The 19,084-nt window shown below is 42.0% G+C and overlaps 1 protein-coding gene across 1 annotated transcript in view; it reads left to right on the forward strand.

Annotated features, from left to right (window-relative positions):
- cpped1 (calcineurin-like phosphoesterase domain containing 1) overlaps window positions 1–5,238 on the forward strand; it is a 37,791-nt gene extending 32,553 nt beyond the window's left edge. Inside the window, 1 exon segment of the mRNA XM_063892941.1 lies at window positions 3,019–5,238. Within this exon segment, the coding sequence (XP_063749011.1) occupies window positions 3,019–3,245 (227 nt within the window). The 3' untranslated portion in view covers window positions 3,246–5,238.
- Window positions 5,239–19,084: the final 13,846 nt, after the last annotated feature.

The following is a 19,084-nucleotide window of genomic DNA, read 5'->3' on the forward strand; positions in this document are numbered from 1 at the left end:
CAGAGGACAGATTACACTGACTGATTTCAGGTTATGGTAGCAGTATTGACTTCATTCAAGAGCTCCTTTACACAAAAGCATGATAATAAGGATGTAGCTTCTATCATTAAAAACACAAAGCTGATCACAAGATTTAAAACCAAGCTACATCACCTTAGTCTTAATTAACCATGCCTTACATCTCACAGATACACTCAACAAGAACACTACAACTGACAGCGTAAACAACCATTTTATGTACATTTATTCCTTGGAAACACAATGTTGTGTTCATATAAGACATTTGAGAAGAAGTCAACTATTATTTAGAGACTCTCTAGACACAAAATTCCTTTTCCATTGCCAATTATTTTCGAATTAGCGAGCAAATGTTTGTTGAGCCAACGTTGACGCCCAAATCCTCTCATCATTGCAGCTACGGTACAATCCTACTTTTAGATAATGGTAGGTGGGTCACCCAGGTTAATGGCTTAAAGAGCGTTTACATATGAGAGTTGCTGTCACACAAGGAGACGTGGCATTCACCCACACTCTTACGTGGTTGGGTTTTAGGCTTAGTATCTGGCCCAAGGACACATCGAACTGTTGACTGCAGGAGCTGGAGATCCAACTATCAACTTTCCAATTGGAGGATAACCATTTACCGCTTAATTCCCAGCCGTCCTATAAGTCCTTTATCACAGTTGAGCTAAATGGCATTTTCTCTCCTTTGTAAACAGTCAGACTATTGACGGTTTGGACTGTACCAACTCAGACTTTTGTTGAAAAAAAGTGTCATTTTATTCAATAATTAGCTTTTCTTGATTGCCTACACATAGTAACATGATCCTGCTTTGAAAAAAACACCTGATCGTGGGGACTGTATGACGTAAGGGTTATTTTTCAGAAAGTTTAGTTAGCAAAACTCTCCTCCTTCTATTTGAATAACGGGGGATGCATTTGCTCCACTTGTTCAGGCGCACCTGAATGAGTTCACGCTTCGGCCTGGAGGCATTTCATCTAGAAATATCATCAAGGACACACGTGTGCACCCATTTGTGACCAGACAGTGTTGGGCCAGTTATTCAGCCACCTGCTGCTGAGGCAAGGTTATATGAAGGGCTATTATTCCTGGTACACATATGCACACTCCCGGTAGAAAGTGTGCAGGATGATTTAGCTGCAGGCCCACCCACCCATCACCAGAGGTCCTGATTGTAAATTAATTTATCCCAGACATACACATGTACCGGCCCAAACCATCAATCCCCTATCTTTGGCAGATTAATTATTCAATGGTCCGACCGCTGTCCTCGCATAGCTCTGAATATTAATATACATTTAGGTCACATTTGTATTCTGCCGCTGTTTGATTATGCAGACGGGAGAACTTGATGATTCAGTGCAATTTCCCGGAGCCGACATCCAGAGTAGTATCAGCAGCGGGGCACAGCGTAGGGGATCTTCCTCGTCTTTGTTGTGCAGATTTCCGGGACAGACCGATGTCTCTCTCGTGCTCAGAGTGAAATTCATCCTTTTTTTGTTGCCAGTTTTTCTTTTTCTGGATGTCTCTCCCTCTGGAGTCGAGCAGCCAGACGTTCCTCCGTGGAAACGCTCGCCGGTAGAAAACACAGCAGCTCGTTTATATCTGTGTCCTGCAGTACACTCATTTTGAACGGCCATTTAAACTTGTACTTTATCCAGTTGTGAAGTGGAGTGGACGCACATTCATTGAGTTTTATGCTTATTTTAACTTTTACTCATCTACCTTTTCACAGGCAAATGTGCCACTTTTTTATTCCATTATATTCAGGTTCATATTTGTATTTGAACCAGGAAAGGGAAAACCCCAAGAAGCATCATAGGGCCTCTTTTAACTCTGCAAAGATTAAAGGGAGGCTGCACTTTTGATCTTCGGACCAGTTGAGCACTGGTCGTTGTGTCCTTGGCCAAGACGCTTCAACCCAACTTGCTCCTGTGGAATCTCATGCACTTCCATCAAACACTTGTCCCATGTTATGCCCTCAACAGTATTTGAAATAGCAATGAAGAGCAGAACAGAGGGTCTCAAAGGAGAGAGTCGAGAGTTAAGTAAGAAAGAATAAAGTAAGGACATCCCGGGAGATCTCCACGTATTTTCAAACCTGGGAAACTTTCATTAAGGGAGCCACGATTTTCAATTTATTTTCAATTACACACGGCGTCATTAATATAACTGTGAGGGTTCGGCTTCAGGCGGAGACGTCTGCTCACTGCCTTACTTTGAATAAAGCGCTGGAAAATAAGTAGTTTTGCTGAGAGAGAAGGGTAGCACTTTCTCCGAGAGTTTCCCTGAGAGTCAGTTTAACTTTTTGGCAAGTTGGTGTAATTTCAGTCCAATTTGCACTCGAACGAGGGGTAAACATTGTGTTGGTGTTGGGATTGAGGAAACGATTTGGTCGTGAATTTTAGTTTGGGGGAGATTTGTAATGAATTTGAACGTTTTTTGTTTTCATTCAATATTAATGAATGCAGTCAGTGTAAAAAGTTCAAAAAAATAAAGTCAGTTGAGGAGGGACGGCAGGAAGCAGTGAAACAATCAGTGCTTACATCTTTTACCTAAAGGGACTCTATCATGCTCCCTTTCCTGGAGTGTGTTATATAGGTTTTCCCTACCTGAGACGCCTCCATTGGACTCCTTTGTTTACTTCTTGAACATAGTGACATCAATATGTCTCACTATTAGCTAGCGCTCCAACTCATTGTACATGATAGGCTAAGGGGCGGGACATCTCTAAGCTGTCGACCAATCACACTGGGAGCAGTCTCTTCTACCCTTCCATCCTTCCTGCCTAACTTCCCTGCTTCCTCTCTGTCCCTCTCCTGTCCTCCATTCTCCAGTTGTTTTCTTCTTCTCCTCCTTTAAGATCTGGTAGATGTTTATGAATTGGAAATATTTCTACATGACTATATGTAACATCGCTGCTGTCTAACTAGAACACATAGGGCTCAAATCAGCTGTAGGTGTTCCTCCATTTATTGCTTGGATTCCTCCCCCAGGGGTGAAGGCGGTGTTCTCGGGGCATTATCACCGGAACGCCGGCGGCTGCCACGACGGACTGGACATGGTGGTGAGCTCGGCCATCGGCTGCCAGCTGGGCGACGACATGCACGGCCTCCGGGTGGTGGTGGTGACCGCCGACGCTATCGTGCACCGCTACGTCAGCCTGGAGCAGCTGAGCGCGGGGGGCATGGACGAAGACCTCCGGAAGCTGCTGCAGGGCTGAAGGTCAGAGGAGGGGGGAACTGGGGCTCGGAAAACTGGGAGAAATCTCAGTTTCTTTTTAGTTTTGATTATGCCGCTCTGAGCCCTCTGTTCTGCGAGGCACACAAGAAGGATTTACATGTTGTATTTCTCTTTAGAGTCCTTCCATAATGTTGTCAGACTGAAACTAATAGACATCATTTAGCATTTGATTTTAATGGACATACATTGACTGTTGCACACACAAACTTCCATGCTGAAAAACACCAACGTTTCCCCCTTTAAAACCAACAATGAAACTACATGCCAGCTAACACTCTCAAATGTACAGGGTTTTATTTCCTCTCCGCCCCTGCCGACTCAAAAGGGGCCACAAAGGCATATACAACCGTGTTTGAAGTCAGCTGTTGTCCGTGTGACTTCAAATCCATCCAAACTTTTGCATCGTTAAGGAAAACTTGGCTAAATTCTCTTCAGGAATGTTTAAAGACTGTTGAAAGGCATTATGGGAAATGTAGGAAATCGTACTGTATATAAAAGTGGATCGGACAGGTTGATAAGAAGGATTTAGTTTAATGTTCTGTCAGTATTTAAAGGTTGAACTTATCTGGAATGACCCTAAATATCCAGCAGTTTTCCCTGTGCTTGCTTTTGCTGCAAACTAATCACAAACCATAATGTGTGTGTGTGTTTGTCCGGTACGATGTTAAGCTGTAGAGCTTCTCCTGACTTGATAAGACGAGAACATGTTTTAGGTAGTCGTTCAATATGTGTTTGCTTGATAAGATCCGTATCAATTGCAACAAAAATGAGGATGTTTTTTTTACTTAAAGGTAGTAATACTAAGGAACTCAGTCCTAGTTTGATAAAGAAATGTTCAAATCTGATTTCTTTCTTCAATTAAGGCACCTTTTTTGATAAATGCTATAGCCCTAGCTTCTGGGACGAGTAAGCAGTCTTTTCTTTTACAGTTATATCATTTATATGAGAAAAGCAGCAGTCGGACATTTGCATTTTGCATTAGAGGTTACAATAACTCAATGAAGCTCTGATACAAAGTCAGGACAGCTCTCCTCTTAGCGAGGGTAAAGGAAATCAAACCAAAATGGATGAAAATGAACACCATCTACTATGTGAAGACAGTACCAGGAATAAGGATCCCTTAGAAACACCAGTAATAATCATTTCCTCTCTCTTTAATGTGTGTGCTTGTTGGGCAGCAGACTTTGAAACCCATTACTCTGAATTATTATGTGTTGCATGTTGGTTCTCTGTGGATCGAACCGATGCGAGGAAAATATTTCATCATTGGACCAGGAATTAAAATCTGGATCTGTGAAGCAACACTGAAACCTCACCTCATCAGCGCAGTTACATTAGAGTCCCTATAATGAAGGAAATACGGCGCACTTCACAAACTATGAAGCTTAGGTCCTTGCTGGGATCTCAGTTAAAACAAACACAACCCAAAAACGTTCCCAGGTAACGAATAACTGAATTAAACAGGATAAAGAAATACTTCAAAAAATCCAAAAATAAAGTTGAAAATAAACAAAAATTAAATAAGAACTAATGGGAATTAAAGAAGAATACAATAAGAATAGAATCATATCAACTAAAGAGTGTAAGTCAGTGTTATAATTGTCTTTCTTTTGTTCAGTCACCGCTGAGACGCAGCTGCAGGCTCATACAGAAACTCACGTCTTTAAAGCGACGATTCTGCAAGAAATGACTTTCTCTCTGAGCCCTAAATGACTCTACTCCATTGCACTATCCACACACACACACACACACACACACACACACACACACACACACACACACACACACACACACACACACACTCATAGTGACCCACTGAGTTGTCATGGCAACCCTTTAGCAACACATCCATGTCTGGCTGTGTGTGTGTGTGTGTGTGTGTGTGTGTGTGTGTGTGGTCTGTAGGTGATTTTCCATCAGTGACCTCATTTCACACTGACGGTTCTGTCTCTATTCCGAAAAGTCAAAATGTGATGGAGGTGGTGGGTTCAGGGTGAGGTGGGGGAGGGGGGGGGGGGTTTGGGAGGAATGTGCTGTATAATGAGAGTGATTTGTCGACTCAGTCCATCTCCTTCATTTCCTGTCAGAGGAGGAACCTTCAGTCCTTATCTATTTTTATATCCTCAGAGATACGTTCTTTATCTCTCTGTCTGAGGCATGTGTTTGGGAGCCGCTCTGCTCCGTGGATCAGGGGACGCTATGACTTGTGAATGTTCGACCGAACAGCACACCATGCCTGTGACATGATTGGCTGTATTTTTTATAATAAATGTTGAATTTATCTAAAGATGGCCGTGTGTTTTTGTCTTTTGTTGGGCGCTCTTTAGAGTGTCTCTGGGACATGTCTCCATGCTTCAAATTTCAGAAAGCTCTTTATGTTTCTCATACTGCCTGTGCTGCAGCACCTCTTTTCACCCTCTGTCTGAAACCAGAGCCCAGTGTGCTCTGATTGGTCAACAGCTTATAGATGTCCCGCCCCTTAGCCTCGTGTACACTAGTACGATGTGTCGGAGACCTTTTTTTTCTTTGAATTGATTTAAATGGGGTTTTTTTCAAACGTTCTAAACTTGTTTTTCTCACCGGTTTCAAAGTAGGGGAAAAAATCTGAATTAAGAAAAATGTCTTTTGTGTTTCGAAGGTTTTTTGACGCAAAATAACGACTTTAAATTGTACTTTAAATTCAACCTGTCGCTCTGCATCTGATTTACACCCCAGGATTACAGGTGTTTCATAAAGCAATATTATTATTCATTAATATTTCTCAGTAAATCAGCTTTATCTTCACGAAGGACTTGCTTCATAATGGGGTTTTATATGTTTGAGTTACCAGGGAAACCTTTTGTACCTTGTGAATGGACAGGTTAGTCAAAGGTGCTCCACTTGAGGATTAATCAGCGATAATTACAATAAACCTTTTATTTTTAGAGTGCTTAAAAGGCCCTTCACATGGTAACTAAGACATTAAAAGCAATATCAATTATAAAAGCAGATAAAACAACACAATGGAAAAAGAGCTGGGGGGGCTAATGGATCACAGATTAGAAGGGGATTTAAATGGGTCTGTTTGAGAGGGAAGGGGTCGCCTTATCTCCGGCCAGTGGAGGTTTTTAAGATGAGGTTTCCAAAGAAAGGCGTAAAGGACCTTAGATATTATTTCAAAGTTCAATTCATCTCTAAATATTTTGTGAAGCAGTTTTTATCTGTGTGTGTGTGTGTGTGTGTGTGTGTGTGTGTGTGTGTGTGTGTGTGTGTGTGTGTGTGTGTGTGTTCCTCCTCAGAAAGCAGATATGTCTCAAACGCGGCTCCTCGTTTCTGATTGCTTATTGGACGATGATGATTCTTTCAGGTCTCTCCGTTAATACAGACACGGATCTGGAGGAGATGTGTGGTGTATTTGAAATTTGAAATCAGACGATGCAAAACCCCACTGAGTCCCAGAGGCTGCTGATAAGATGTGGCATTCGAACAGAAAGATCTCAACACGTTCATCTGCAGCTGTAAGTCCAGCTGACATATTGAATTCATATTCCTCCACACTGTCTGTTGTTAAATCCGACTGGAGGGGAGTGAGCAGGGGGGGTTTGTTTGAGTGTGTGACAGACTGCTTACTGGACAGTAGTAGAACCACCCCCCCCCCCCCCCACACACACACACACACACAGTGTACTGAGTGTAGGTCTCTCACTTGACTGCTGCAACTTTGTGATGCAAAAGTGACATTTCAGGTTTGCGATCAAAAGAGAGGCTAGTGAGGAAAATGAAATCTGATAATCAATTCTATTAATCTTAATTATGTTTCAGGGGGGGGGGGTTATCTAATCATCACTCTGTAAATCTGTGGAGTGATGAGGCCCGAGCCTAGACACCAAACTACATGCTGCTTCAAATCTAATAAACATATCAAAGACACACACGAGTTGTCTGCAAAAATGCCACATACCATCTTACCTCTGAGAGCTTCCGTACGATTGGTTGATACTGAAAATAAGTCCTCACAGGACGGCAGCTTTCTGGACACACATGAGGTCAATATTATGGCCTTTCCTCTACGCCTCATTCCTGCAGGAGTTGATTCTACTGTGACGGATGAAAGCTAGTTCCTGTTTATTGATCCTGGTGCCGTGTCTTCAGTGCTTTCACTCGGAGATATGCAGACATAGAAGTCACATAAACACACTACTTCCCACATAAAAGCCACGCGTCGGTCAGGAGTGCTTTCATCATCGTGTGGAGTCTACAAAAGTGATGTTTCCACAGAAATGCTCACTTCAACAACATGTAGGGTTTGTGGGTCACCTGCTTCTGAGTGTGCATGAGAGGTATGAGGGAATATTCCCGCCGGAGATCTAGAAACAGGGGCTTCTTTCATGTTCGCCTGAGTGTTTTGGATCCTAATGGAATCCAAGAAGTTATCATTACACGGCGGTTGGATCGATTTGGCTGTCAGATATTTTTGTGTGTGTGGGTTTCTGAGGAGAAAACATCGTAGGAGAAGCAGCCAGTTTTTAAAAGCAACCACCGGCATGATGTTCTCCACCTCTCATCCAGGGTTCATCACAGCTTTCTAACTCACAGTAATGACAGCTAAATTTCATGCTCCATGAGTTAGGACTCACAATCCTATTGTTGGAGTAAAGTAGTTTTACGAAAACACAAATCTTCTGCAGGATAACGCCAGAGGACGTGAATCCACTTTGGTTTGGTTTCAATCAAACTACATCATGCTGGAGTCGAGGCAAGTCGGGTTTATTTGTATCGCACCTTTCAACAGCAAGAGGATCCAGAGTGCTTTACGTAAGACGGGCACAAAGAAAGGAAGCAGAAAGGATTTTAATATTGTATACTAAAGTGGTGCATGAAAACAGAACAAATGTATTATAGTCTTAAATGTATTAAATACAAAAGCACATTTTTGTAAATCATGCAGTCGCTGTTTAATTGTTGATATATTCTCAAGGTTTTAGAAAGCTGGTTTTGTAATAAAATTGGATATGAAGCTGAAAAATAGCCTAAAATGTCCTCTTTAATGCTGGAATTTAAGATTTCCTGCTTGGTTTGTGCTATTCACCGGTAGCAACTGAAGATAAGCACTGGTTTTTCACTTTTTTTGGGTCTAAAGACACATTTTCTTTAATTGAATGATGGCACGGTGTTCATTTAGCATGAAGAACATATTTAATCATCAGTGGCTCCGAGTCCCAGTGCGGAAACAAGCTTTATTTTTCACTTATTGATATGTTCTTGGTGGACTCTTCAAGAGCCTTTCCAGTTTTCTGTCACATATTTGATGTCTTGATTAAACAGATGGTTATTGCAGCGCATAGAGCTCAGAAAACACCTTCTGAAGAGGATGTGACGCGATCTAAAAGCTCCAGGAAACATACTGGGTAGACGATGTGGTGAGATTTCTTGTCACCTCCAGTTTGCAAGGCTAAACATCTGATCTAAAATGACAGTTCATATCTAATTAATTGCCTCACTCTGCAGGAATTAACCTTAAACAGTCTCTCTGAAGGATAGAAGTGCACACACACTGCCAAACTCCACCGCCGCCGCCGCCCCTTCGTTTCTCCACAGAGTCCACAGGTGTTCGTGGGGAAGCAAATGAAAGTTGGCGTTTCCAATCGTGGCCTGACGTCAGGGTGCCTCCCCTCCTGGTCGTGCGCCCACTGACACGGAGAGCCATCTGGGCAGCAGAGAGCCGGCGACAGGCCCATCCATCCCGCCGCCCTCTGGGCCCGGAGCCAGCCGGACACACTGGGTTCCTCCCTCGCCAACATGCTGCACGGTTTGATGATTCGAGCATCGAGTGAGGTCAGAAATAAGATCCGATCACACGTAGGATGACTGGTCGCAGATGTATCTCAACTGTTGCATTGTGCCTGTAAATAAGTTGTATTTACACGTTTATTTCACATAAATATTGATGTGTTTAATCACTGTATTTAAGGAGAGTGTGATGCAGGGGCGAGAGAATGGAGACTCAACATGGTGGACAGAAAAGTTCGTGCTCATAACTTAGTGATAATAACTGAGAGGTGGAGGCCGGGTCGTGATGAGGAAATTAAAATGATAATTCTCTAGAACTGAAAGCTTGATTTGGTTCTCATTTGAATTCCAGCAAATAATTACTAACTAAAATGTCAGAATTAGAGCCAGGAGCGTCCCACCCCGAGAGGAAACGGCATGATACCCACATTGCTGCAGACATTTAGAGGGGATTTTCGCCGGCCGAACGCTGACCTTTTAGAATAAATTGAGTCTCTTCATCGTGTTTCCTCTTCTCCGGAAGACTCCTCATTTCTCTTTCCTCTGACCTTGACTCCTCCGTGAGTGTTTGTGGTCACTTCCTAGCCTCGTGAAGGTTGCTTTGATGACCAGTTTTGTCACGTTTCATGGTTGTTCTGAGTCTCCTTATAGCTGTTCAGATGTCTTTGTGGTTGCTTTTGTCTTTTTGTAGTCTTTATGTATTCTTTTTGTAGTCCTACTGTAATTTAAAGTCACGTTCTGGTTGGTAAGTGTCTCTTTGAGGTACATTTTGTAGGTGTGAGCCACAGGCTGTCGGCGAGAGATATTTCTGCTTTACCGTATCTTAACTTTGGGCAAAGACACAAAGACATTCCTCTGAAAAAGTGCTCGTCTTTTGTCCATGAAACAATTTAATAGAAGCCTTAAATAGTTGCACAGCTGTTGCGTCAACTGTCTGAGCACTAAAAAGATGACATTGACAGCGATCCTCTCTGCGTGCAGACAAAGAGGCGCACACACCCATGGATTTTGTTTGGGTTTTTTTGGTTCACTTAGTCAGATCTGGAACAGAAGGCTCCCTGTGACATTTACCCACAATACTGTTCTTCACACCACCACCGACTGGACTCCCACTCTCTAAAGTGAAGATGGAGGATTGTTGTTTCAACAGTTTGTGTTGGACGTCCTCCCCAGCAGCCAGCCACCTGCCGACTGAAAAATGGCCGAATGCTGTTTATTTACCTGAACACGGGATGAGGATGTAGTGGCGGAGAGGCGGAGAGAGACAGGAGGGGCTCATCAGGGCCACAAGCTGCACCTGCGCCCACTGAGTGTGTGTGTGTGTGTGTGTGTGTGTGTGTGTGTGTGTGTGTGTGTGTGTGTGTGTGTGTGTGTGTGTGTGTGTGTGTGTGTGTGTGTGTGTGTGTGTGTGTGTGGGGAGGAAAGCTATGTTTGTGAGGAAGCTGCAGGGACAATATGTGCCTCCATTACATGAGTATGAACTGCTGGATGACTCTCCAAGTTAAGAAACATTATATAATTGTGGGATTAAATGTCAGATTTGAACACCTTCTAATCAAAGTGTCTCGTGCATCACGCACCAGATATATATTTGTGGCTCTGTGAAGCTGAAGTTACCCCACTATACCACAGTTCTGCGTAATCTGCGTCCACGAAGTGCAAACTTGACGCGGTGTCCTGCGATTCCTGTGATCACAGCACCGCAGTTATATGTTAAAGTTAGCCCAGTTGGCATGAAAGCCCCCTGCTGAGAAGCTATGGTTAAGATGTCAGTGTTTTCACACATAAAAGTGTTTAAATTAACATGAACAAAGGAAGCTTTCAGAAGTGTATTTTCGCTAACGTGTAGCGGGAAGTGCTAATGCTCCATTGTTACAAGTCTGGATACAGAAAGCATCGGTGTGTTACTGGCAGGAAGTGGAGAGCACACAGAAAGCCTTTTTTCATGGCAGATTTAAAGACATTTTTGAAGGTGTTTTTTGTAAAGTACTAAAAGGCTGAGTATGACAAACAGAAGTAATTTCTTTTTCCATTTTTTATCCAAGTTCAGGTCTTTATTTGTCCCTGAGGTGCAAGTGGTTCTGCTGCAGCAGCAAAAAAAACACACACAGGGAAAAGACACACAAAGCCACTCATAAATAACCAAAAATATTGATAAGAAAAACGGTTTTCAGTGTTTTTTAAACTTAAACTAACATCTTATGTTTGAATACATTTATTTCATTTTGTAATATATATCTATTTGATCAGAGATGTTACTCTAGCTCCTTATGTTCATTTAAATATGTTTATTTCTTTGTCTTTTTTTATTGTTCATTCTTACTTAAACTTCTTTTCAGGTATAAATATTTGATTTCATTTTTTATTCTAAACTGCAGCAACTATCAGGACTCTCTATTTCCCCAGGAAACATATTAACACACTGAAATAATGATGGTAATAGGCAAACACTCAGACTGCACATACACACCTGTATTCATACTGTATGAGGCAGACCAATATGCTATGTTTTCATCCCTCATAAATAAACAATCACACCAACAGAATAAAGTCAGGTTTACATTGTACCTTCCCGCCTGTCAGTCAACCCTCCCTGTCACTATACTCTTAGTTTTCTATAAGCCCGACGGCCCATCTGCATGTCGTTACTGTGAGTTTCGACACTAATGGAGCCATTTCACCAAGCAATAAACTGTAGGGGAACATCAGCGCCGGAGATGCAGTCTAACAACGCACTAAAGTGACGGGAGCCGACGTGCTGCGCATCGCTGAGAGCGCCTCCGGGATGAGGCAACCAAATATTAATATACTTTAGTCTCTCTGCGAAGGATGAAAAGATGAAGAGGCCAGGCTTAATGTTCATATGAATCTTAATCACACTCTTCCCCTATAGTGAGAACATCAGTCAACAGGAACATAGACAAAAGGACATGCTCTTATAGATGAGCATATTTAAATAGTAATACCACGCTGTGTGCTCTCAGCCATTTCTCATTAGCTAGTCCACTAATTAAGGCTAATTGTAGTACGGTCAATATTGCTGTTAGTCTTATTAAACAAGGACCATGTCGGAAATCATTTTCCTCAAAAAAGAAGAAAACTGTTTAAGACAGATTTAGCTATTAGCTAGTTTCCATTTGTAGTCCCTGGACAGGAAAATAGCAGCACCTTCATTAGTTCAATTATAAAATGACTATAGGAGTTATACTAGATTAGTACTCGATAACTTTATACATGCATGGATGGATGTTAATCAAACCCATCATTTTCTTATTTCCCATTTTAATGCCAGGTGTGTTTGTCTGATGGTGGCAAAGTGAATCTTGTAAATATCTAAGCAGAAGATGTCACTTTATTTTAGTGCTGTTAAACATTTTGAGGTTTTTTCCACAATAAACCCTTTTGTTTTACTCTTACAAGTTACTGTTACAGGTACATGTTTACATCAATCACATGAACATGGTCCTCACAAGCCCTCATAAAGATATAACACACAAACTCTCACATGTGGTTCAATCATGTAAAATGATGCCTACAGATTTTCCTCTGTGTGTTTTATGGCCGTGATTGCATGCCTTTAACATGTTGACATTTAAATTTAATCCCTCCTTGTAATTAGACAGGCTTCAACACATTTGCAGAAATAGAGGCAGAGTGATTAAAACAGGAAAATCCAATCACACATGCTTCTTATGTCGGTGAACATTCGCTGATGAGGTGGCGGCTCCACATACGAGATATACAGTAACAATTACCCTTTCACGTACTGTCAAGCGCACAAACACACACACACACACTTACAAGCAGCTGTACAACCGAACACACACATACAACAATACTAATTAATCCACATGTCTTTTTCCCACACAGGATCCTTGGCTTTCATCCCCTCCTCAATTAGATTGAATTTCCTACTGTTATGTTAGTGTTTGGATTAGGAGGAATTATGGAGGAATGCTAATGTTTGAAATCCTCCTTTGCCTTTGACTTAATGCATCAAACGCTTGTCAGTGATCTGGGTTTTATAAGGGGAGGTGTGTACTTCTTTGTGTGTGTGGATCTGGATTAGTGGAAACGCTCTATCAACACGTTAGCTAAACCTTAACCGCATGCTAGCACTAACTGTCGGCTTCATCCCGAACTCGCATCACTTTCCCAGCTACCCTGCTTTTCACACTCCTGACCTTTGATAGGTCAACATGAGAGCGAAAGACCAAGATGTCTTTTATTTGAATTTTGCCCGTTAGCCCAACCTTCGCTACATGCTAACACCTCCACTAGCTCTCGGCTTCATCCAGACATTGCTTCATTTATCAAGCTACTCTTTTTCTCACAATCCTGCGCTTTTGATAGGTCAAAATGAGAGCAAAGGATTCTTAAGATGTTTTCTATTTGAACTCTAACACAATGTCTCATCTCCTTAGGGACTCAAACAACAAAGACCTACGCATGAGTCTTGATAATCACATCGAAAGCTACGTAGCTGACATTTTCCACTGTAAGCTAGTTAGCTTAGCTGACCTGAATGCAGCGCTTATGTTAATTAGCCAACCTGCTGAGCATCCAACGTGATTACATGGATAAAAAATACCACTTTCAACTCATTGTTTTTGCCATTCCCTTACTCGGGATGGATCTCGCTGTTGACTGCCTTATATTTAAATATATATCTAGAAACAATCAAACTAGGGATTACACACCCACTCAGATCTTTTCTGTTGTAATGGATAATTAGACCTTGGTTAGCAGTGTATAGACATAAAGAAATACAGAGCTAACTACAAAAGTGTAGCATAGGGAAAATGTACATTCAGACTCTTAAGGATGCTTCACATCACGTTAGTTAAACCTTCACTACATGCTAACACTCTCCCAGCAGCACTTCTTTTTGCACCCCTGAGCTTTATGAGGTCAAAATGAGACGTGTGATTCTTAAGATGTTTTCTATTCGACCTTTAACACAATTTCTCCTCTCCTTTGGGACTCCAACAACAAAGACCTTCACTTCACGGTCTTGATAATCACATAAGAAGCTACGTACTGTAGCTGACATTTCCACCGTTAGCTTATTAGCTTAGCTGACCTGAATTCAAAACGGCCATAAACTACGGCCCTAGCACTTATGCTAATTAGCCAACCTGCTGAACCTCCAAGGTAATTACATGGTCATGAATGAAAGATCCAAATATGGCTTTCAACTCATTGTTTTGCCAGTCCCTGTAACTGAGTCCTTATAGCTCTCACTGTTGATTAATATAGATTCCAACAAAAACAGAAAACTGGGAATTACAAACCCACTCATTTCTCATTTATTTTTACGTTGTTCTGGCTGATTAGACCCTGGTTCAGCTACCTTGGGAGTTGTGTGAAATTGCCAGACTCCATGTACTAATGAGTACCTTTTTAATGGCAGACATGTTGACAGGTCAAAGCACAGGTGTAACGTATAACATTAACATTGGCTTCCTTCTGTAAAAGTAATGATTAATTGAATCAAATATCACACCTGTGTTTCACATATGTAAGTGTCATCGAGGACAAAAAGGGCTAGTGAGATGTATTGTGTTTAATATGAGGTTATTATATTTATTCAGGTGCGTTTTTTTTGCTTTTCAAGTTATTAAATGTCCTGAAAATAGATCTGTATGTCTCGCAGAGCACTTAAGAGAGAGTAGGGAAAGTTAGCAACTTCAGTCCTCTACAGAAAATGGAAAATAAGCCAATAAATAGCTCAATTAAAAGCACATTTTATGCTGAAAAATAAGAAAACGTTGTACAGACAAAACTCAAGGCTACATATATTTGGATCCCATAATGTCTGTACCTCCATTAATGACCATAAATAAACCAGTCTCTGTGCTTAACTACATAAAAAAGCAATGAACACAGAGCTGAAATGATGATGATTCAAACAGGTGGAGGACAGTTTCCTGCTTCTGTTCCCTCAATGATAATATGATGTGAAAACACCTTCACTGAGGTTTTAAATTCCACACAAGCACTGCTCTCAACCTCACAACCCTTCTTCTCCACACCATGGAGAGATTTGAGGTTCGCCTCTACAGGACATCACTGGCAGAGATCAAATCGGCCTTTGAGCCGTCTTGATCTCAGCTTCTCTCCTTTGGTTTCCCCTCTTGTTCTGACTCGCCTCTCTATCTGTCTGTGGTCCAGGAAGTGCAGCGCTGTATGGTCCGCCGGTCGATAACGGGCCTCGCATGCTGTTTAGGATTTAGGTTTGTATTGGTTTATAGAGTGAGGGAATGTGTGTCCGCAACATCAAACAGACAGCTTGAGAAGGAATGAGAGATGTATGCTAATAGGTCCAGAAAACTCTGCATGTGAGTCCCTCTGCCGTGTTTCTCTTCTCTCGCACCCTTCATCTGTTTCTCATATTCGCACCAAACATTGTCACAAACAGCCATTCCCTCTAATGCGTCACTGACATCCACTCAAGTCTGCAACATGTCTCCCCTGTCACCTCCCAACACCACCCTCTAAAACCTCCACCCCGCCAGCCGCCTTGAATTATTCATCTAATATGCTCATTGACAAAGCCAGCCGTTGTGCAACTCTGGCAAGAAAAATGTGTTTATCTGTGTGTCTTCACTTCCTGTTATTGTCTTTTTTCCTCTCCCTGTTTTTCTCATCTTTCCTCACAAACACCACATTCGCCTCCCGTTTTATTGGCATCCGCCTTCACCGTGATTTGCTAAAGTGGATGTGACAGGCAGCGCGCCTCGTTCATGCCTCTTATAAAAGCCATACATTTGCTTCAATAGAATTTGCCTCATATTCTTCTGCTGCTTTTGCACGCTTTGTTGGACCTTAAGTGGGGGTTTTTCTCTCCTTCTGCTATGCTAACATGTTTATTCCCTTGTTTTGTCATTGATAATATATGCAAATTGCAGCCCTGGAAAAACAAAAAGGTGTCTTTGCTTTTTGTAATCAGCTCCCACCATTTCGTAAACAAAGAAAGGACTTCTGTGTGTTGTTATGGATGAGCGTTCCACGGGCTGCTTGACTGGTGCTTCTTGACCCAGCTCTGAGTGCCAAAATGCTCCTCTCTCATCTATATTTCAGAGCGCCGAGGGTGTTCTGTAATAATCCCAATTTGTGAACATGCAGGCGCCACTCTGCCATTTCCCAAGCACTGTAATCTTCAGTCACGTTCCACTGTGGTGCCGGAAAAACAAGCTTCATGACAGCCTGAAATGCTCGACATGCAGCGGCCATCTTCTGTGCCGTGCTGGAGTTCATTTTATTCCCTATATCTCATCTCAGTTATTTCCGACTGCTTTGGGCACAAAAAAGGCTCTCAGTCAGTCTGGTTTTTCTATGATTTGACCCTGTGTAATTGGTTAAATCTGAGGTGCAGTCTAGGAGTCTTTGGTACCGTGCACTTTGATTACACTCCAGATGAGCGATCTGTTTTTGTGATACAAAATAGTCCTTGTGGGTTTGACGGGATGTTATTCTTTTCACAGTCCTTAGGAAAACATTTCTAAAAGCCTTGCCTTTAACCTTTACTTCAGAAAGAGTTTTCTTTTTGCTGCTGCTTTTTTTTAATTAAAGGAGCAATCTTGTGCTCATTTCCAGGTTCATATCAGTAGCTTTTGCTTCTCTGACATGTCTCCATGCTCTAATGTTCAGAAAGCTCTTTATGTGTCTCATACTGCCTGTGCTGCAGCACCTCTTTTCACCCTCTGTCTGAAACCAGAGCCCAGTCTGCTCTGATTGGTTAGCTGGTTGGCTCTGCACCCTTAGCATATCATGTACAATGTGTTGGAGATAGCCAGTAAGAGCGTCGAGTGTTACATAGTGATGTCATTATGTACAGAAAGTAAACAAAGGGGTCCAATGCAGGTTTTTCAGGCATTGACCTTCTATCTGATTCTTAGATACAAAGCAAGTAAGCATATTTTGTGTGTGTGTGTGTGTGTGTGTGTGTGTGTGTGTGTGTGTGTGTGTGTGTGTGTGTGTGTGTGTGTGTGTGTGTGTGTGTGTGTGTGTGTGTGTGTGTGTGTGTGTGTGTGTGTGTGTGTGTGTGTGTGTGTGTGTGTGTTAACCTCCGGAGGCGTTGAGTTTGGCCCTCAGTTTAGCCCGGCTGGCTCTCAGGCTTAGCCCTCCATTTACAAAACCCCCCGCTGCTCCACTCTCCTCCTAATGAGGCTGCAGGGATGTGTCGGGCCTTCAGCTGTTTTCTCTTCTCTCTCCATCCCTCTTTATTTCTCCTACACTGCAGTCAGTGTTAAATATCTGATCCCTGCCATCGTTTTCAAGCTGTTTTTCCGATCATCTACAACAACGCCACGCCGTCCGTGAAGTCAGGATTCACTTCAGCCGCCAAACCTTTTGCTCATCTCGTAGAACATGCCATCCTTCACATGACGCCCCGGTTCCTCCGAGCACAATTACGCATCATTTGATTCAATTTCATGTTCCATAAAACTGAAATAATGGCAGAATGAATCGTGTGGCTGCTCTCTGTTTGGTCAGTCATAATGGTGTCACGTTATAACTCCATCCCAACCGCCGGCTTCATGTTTCATCCTGACATGAAGCTGCAGAAGAAACTGAATGGACACAGTCTCACACACATGGATTACCTCAGAGGTAAGCTGTGTGTTTGCACAACGCAGCGCTCCACTGCTCTCTGTAGGCTGGTACATGACGGTGCATCACTTCAATCCTGCAGGAGGTATTTCTGTCTAAATGCACTTCATTCTGCAACATTTTGCTGTTAGAAAGATTGAAAGTGCCCTCGAAGACAAAGAGACTTAATTTTTCTGATTTAGCTAATGATTCAATTTCAAAATCAGCTGGATATGATATGAAACATGATTGTGAAGCTTAATTTAAGTCATATAAATGTCAAATACACATATGTATATGCACAGAATATATTTTTGGGACGCTGTTTTTTGATTTCTTAGTTTGAGAATCTGGCTGCAGCTTCATCCATAGCAAATAATTACAATCAACCATGCAGATATCAGTGGTGGAAAGTAACTTTACTCAAGTTCTGTATTTACGTATACATTTGAGGTACTTGTTCTGTACTTTACACGAGTATGCCCTTTCTGCGCCACCTTATAATTCTACTCCACTACAATATAAAGTGAAATATTGCACTCTTTACTCCACTACTTTGACCCTTCAGGGTGATCAAGATACCAAAATCAGGTGTTCTTTTCTTCTATAATGACCACCTCGCTGCACATGATCACTCACTCAACAACCCCTGAAAGGTCCAAATTGACAATCAGAATTAAATATTCAACCAAGTCGTTTAGTCAAAAGAAATAAAAGCTTTTCCAGGGTTCAAAATCCCAGAAAACTGATTGAAAATGTCCATTTTAATAACAAAGTATGTGTTTCTAGGTGGAATATGAATCTGAAAACACTTCTGTTGCATTTCTGTCTGACATACAGTATCAAAGGGGGTGGTAGTCCTTCATCAGTGTTGAACACAAAGGCGGTATTCTGTTTTAAAGGTGTTGGACGGGGTTCAGGTGATCGATTTTGGGCTATTAACTATTTTCTGCTTTAAAGGACTTCCCATATTAGACTCCTTTCTCCTTCACTTGTTGACAGGATTAATGAAATTCATTAGTTATGGAAGAGTCGCTGAAATATGAGTTTTAATTAATACACATTTTCTCAATTTATGCAACAGCCCTTCACCCCTCATTTATTCAAAAGCAGGATATTAAAAGATATTAGTTTTCCTGACAGATTCAACGTTAACACACACACACACACACACACACCGATTAAAGCGTCTCTTCAAGCATAACCAACGTCAGTAGGACACACTGAGAAAATAGTGCAGCATTGTTTGGATAAATCATTTGAGTCCCACTGAAGGGTGTAGTGTTATGTAAACCGGCTCCACATCTGGACACCACAGTGGAGGAGTGACACATGTAAACATCAGAGTGGCTAAAATCAAGCCTGCAGTCTCAAAACGATGGTGAGTCATAGCTGTGCAACAAAACCTCTGTGGTGTGTGTGTGTGTGTGTGTGTGTGTGTGTGTGTGTGTGTGT

This window comes from Eleginops maclovinus, chromosome 10, assembly GCF_036324505.1.
Source record: "Eleginops maclovinus isolate JMC-PN-2008 ecotype Puerto Natales chromosome 10, JC_Emac_rtc_rv5, whole genome shotgun sequence".
NCBI lineage: Eukaryota > Metazoa > Chordata > Actinopteri > Perciformes > Eleginopidae > Eleginops > Eleginops maclovinus.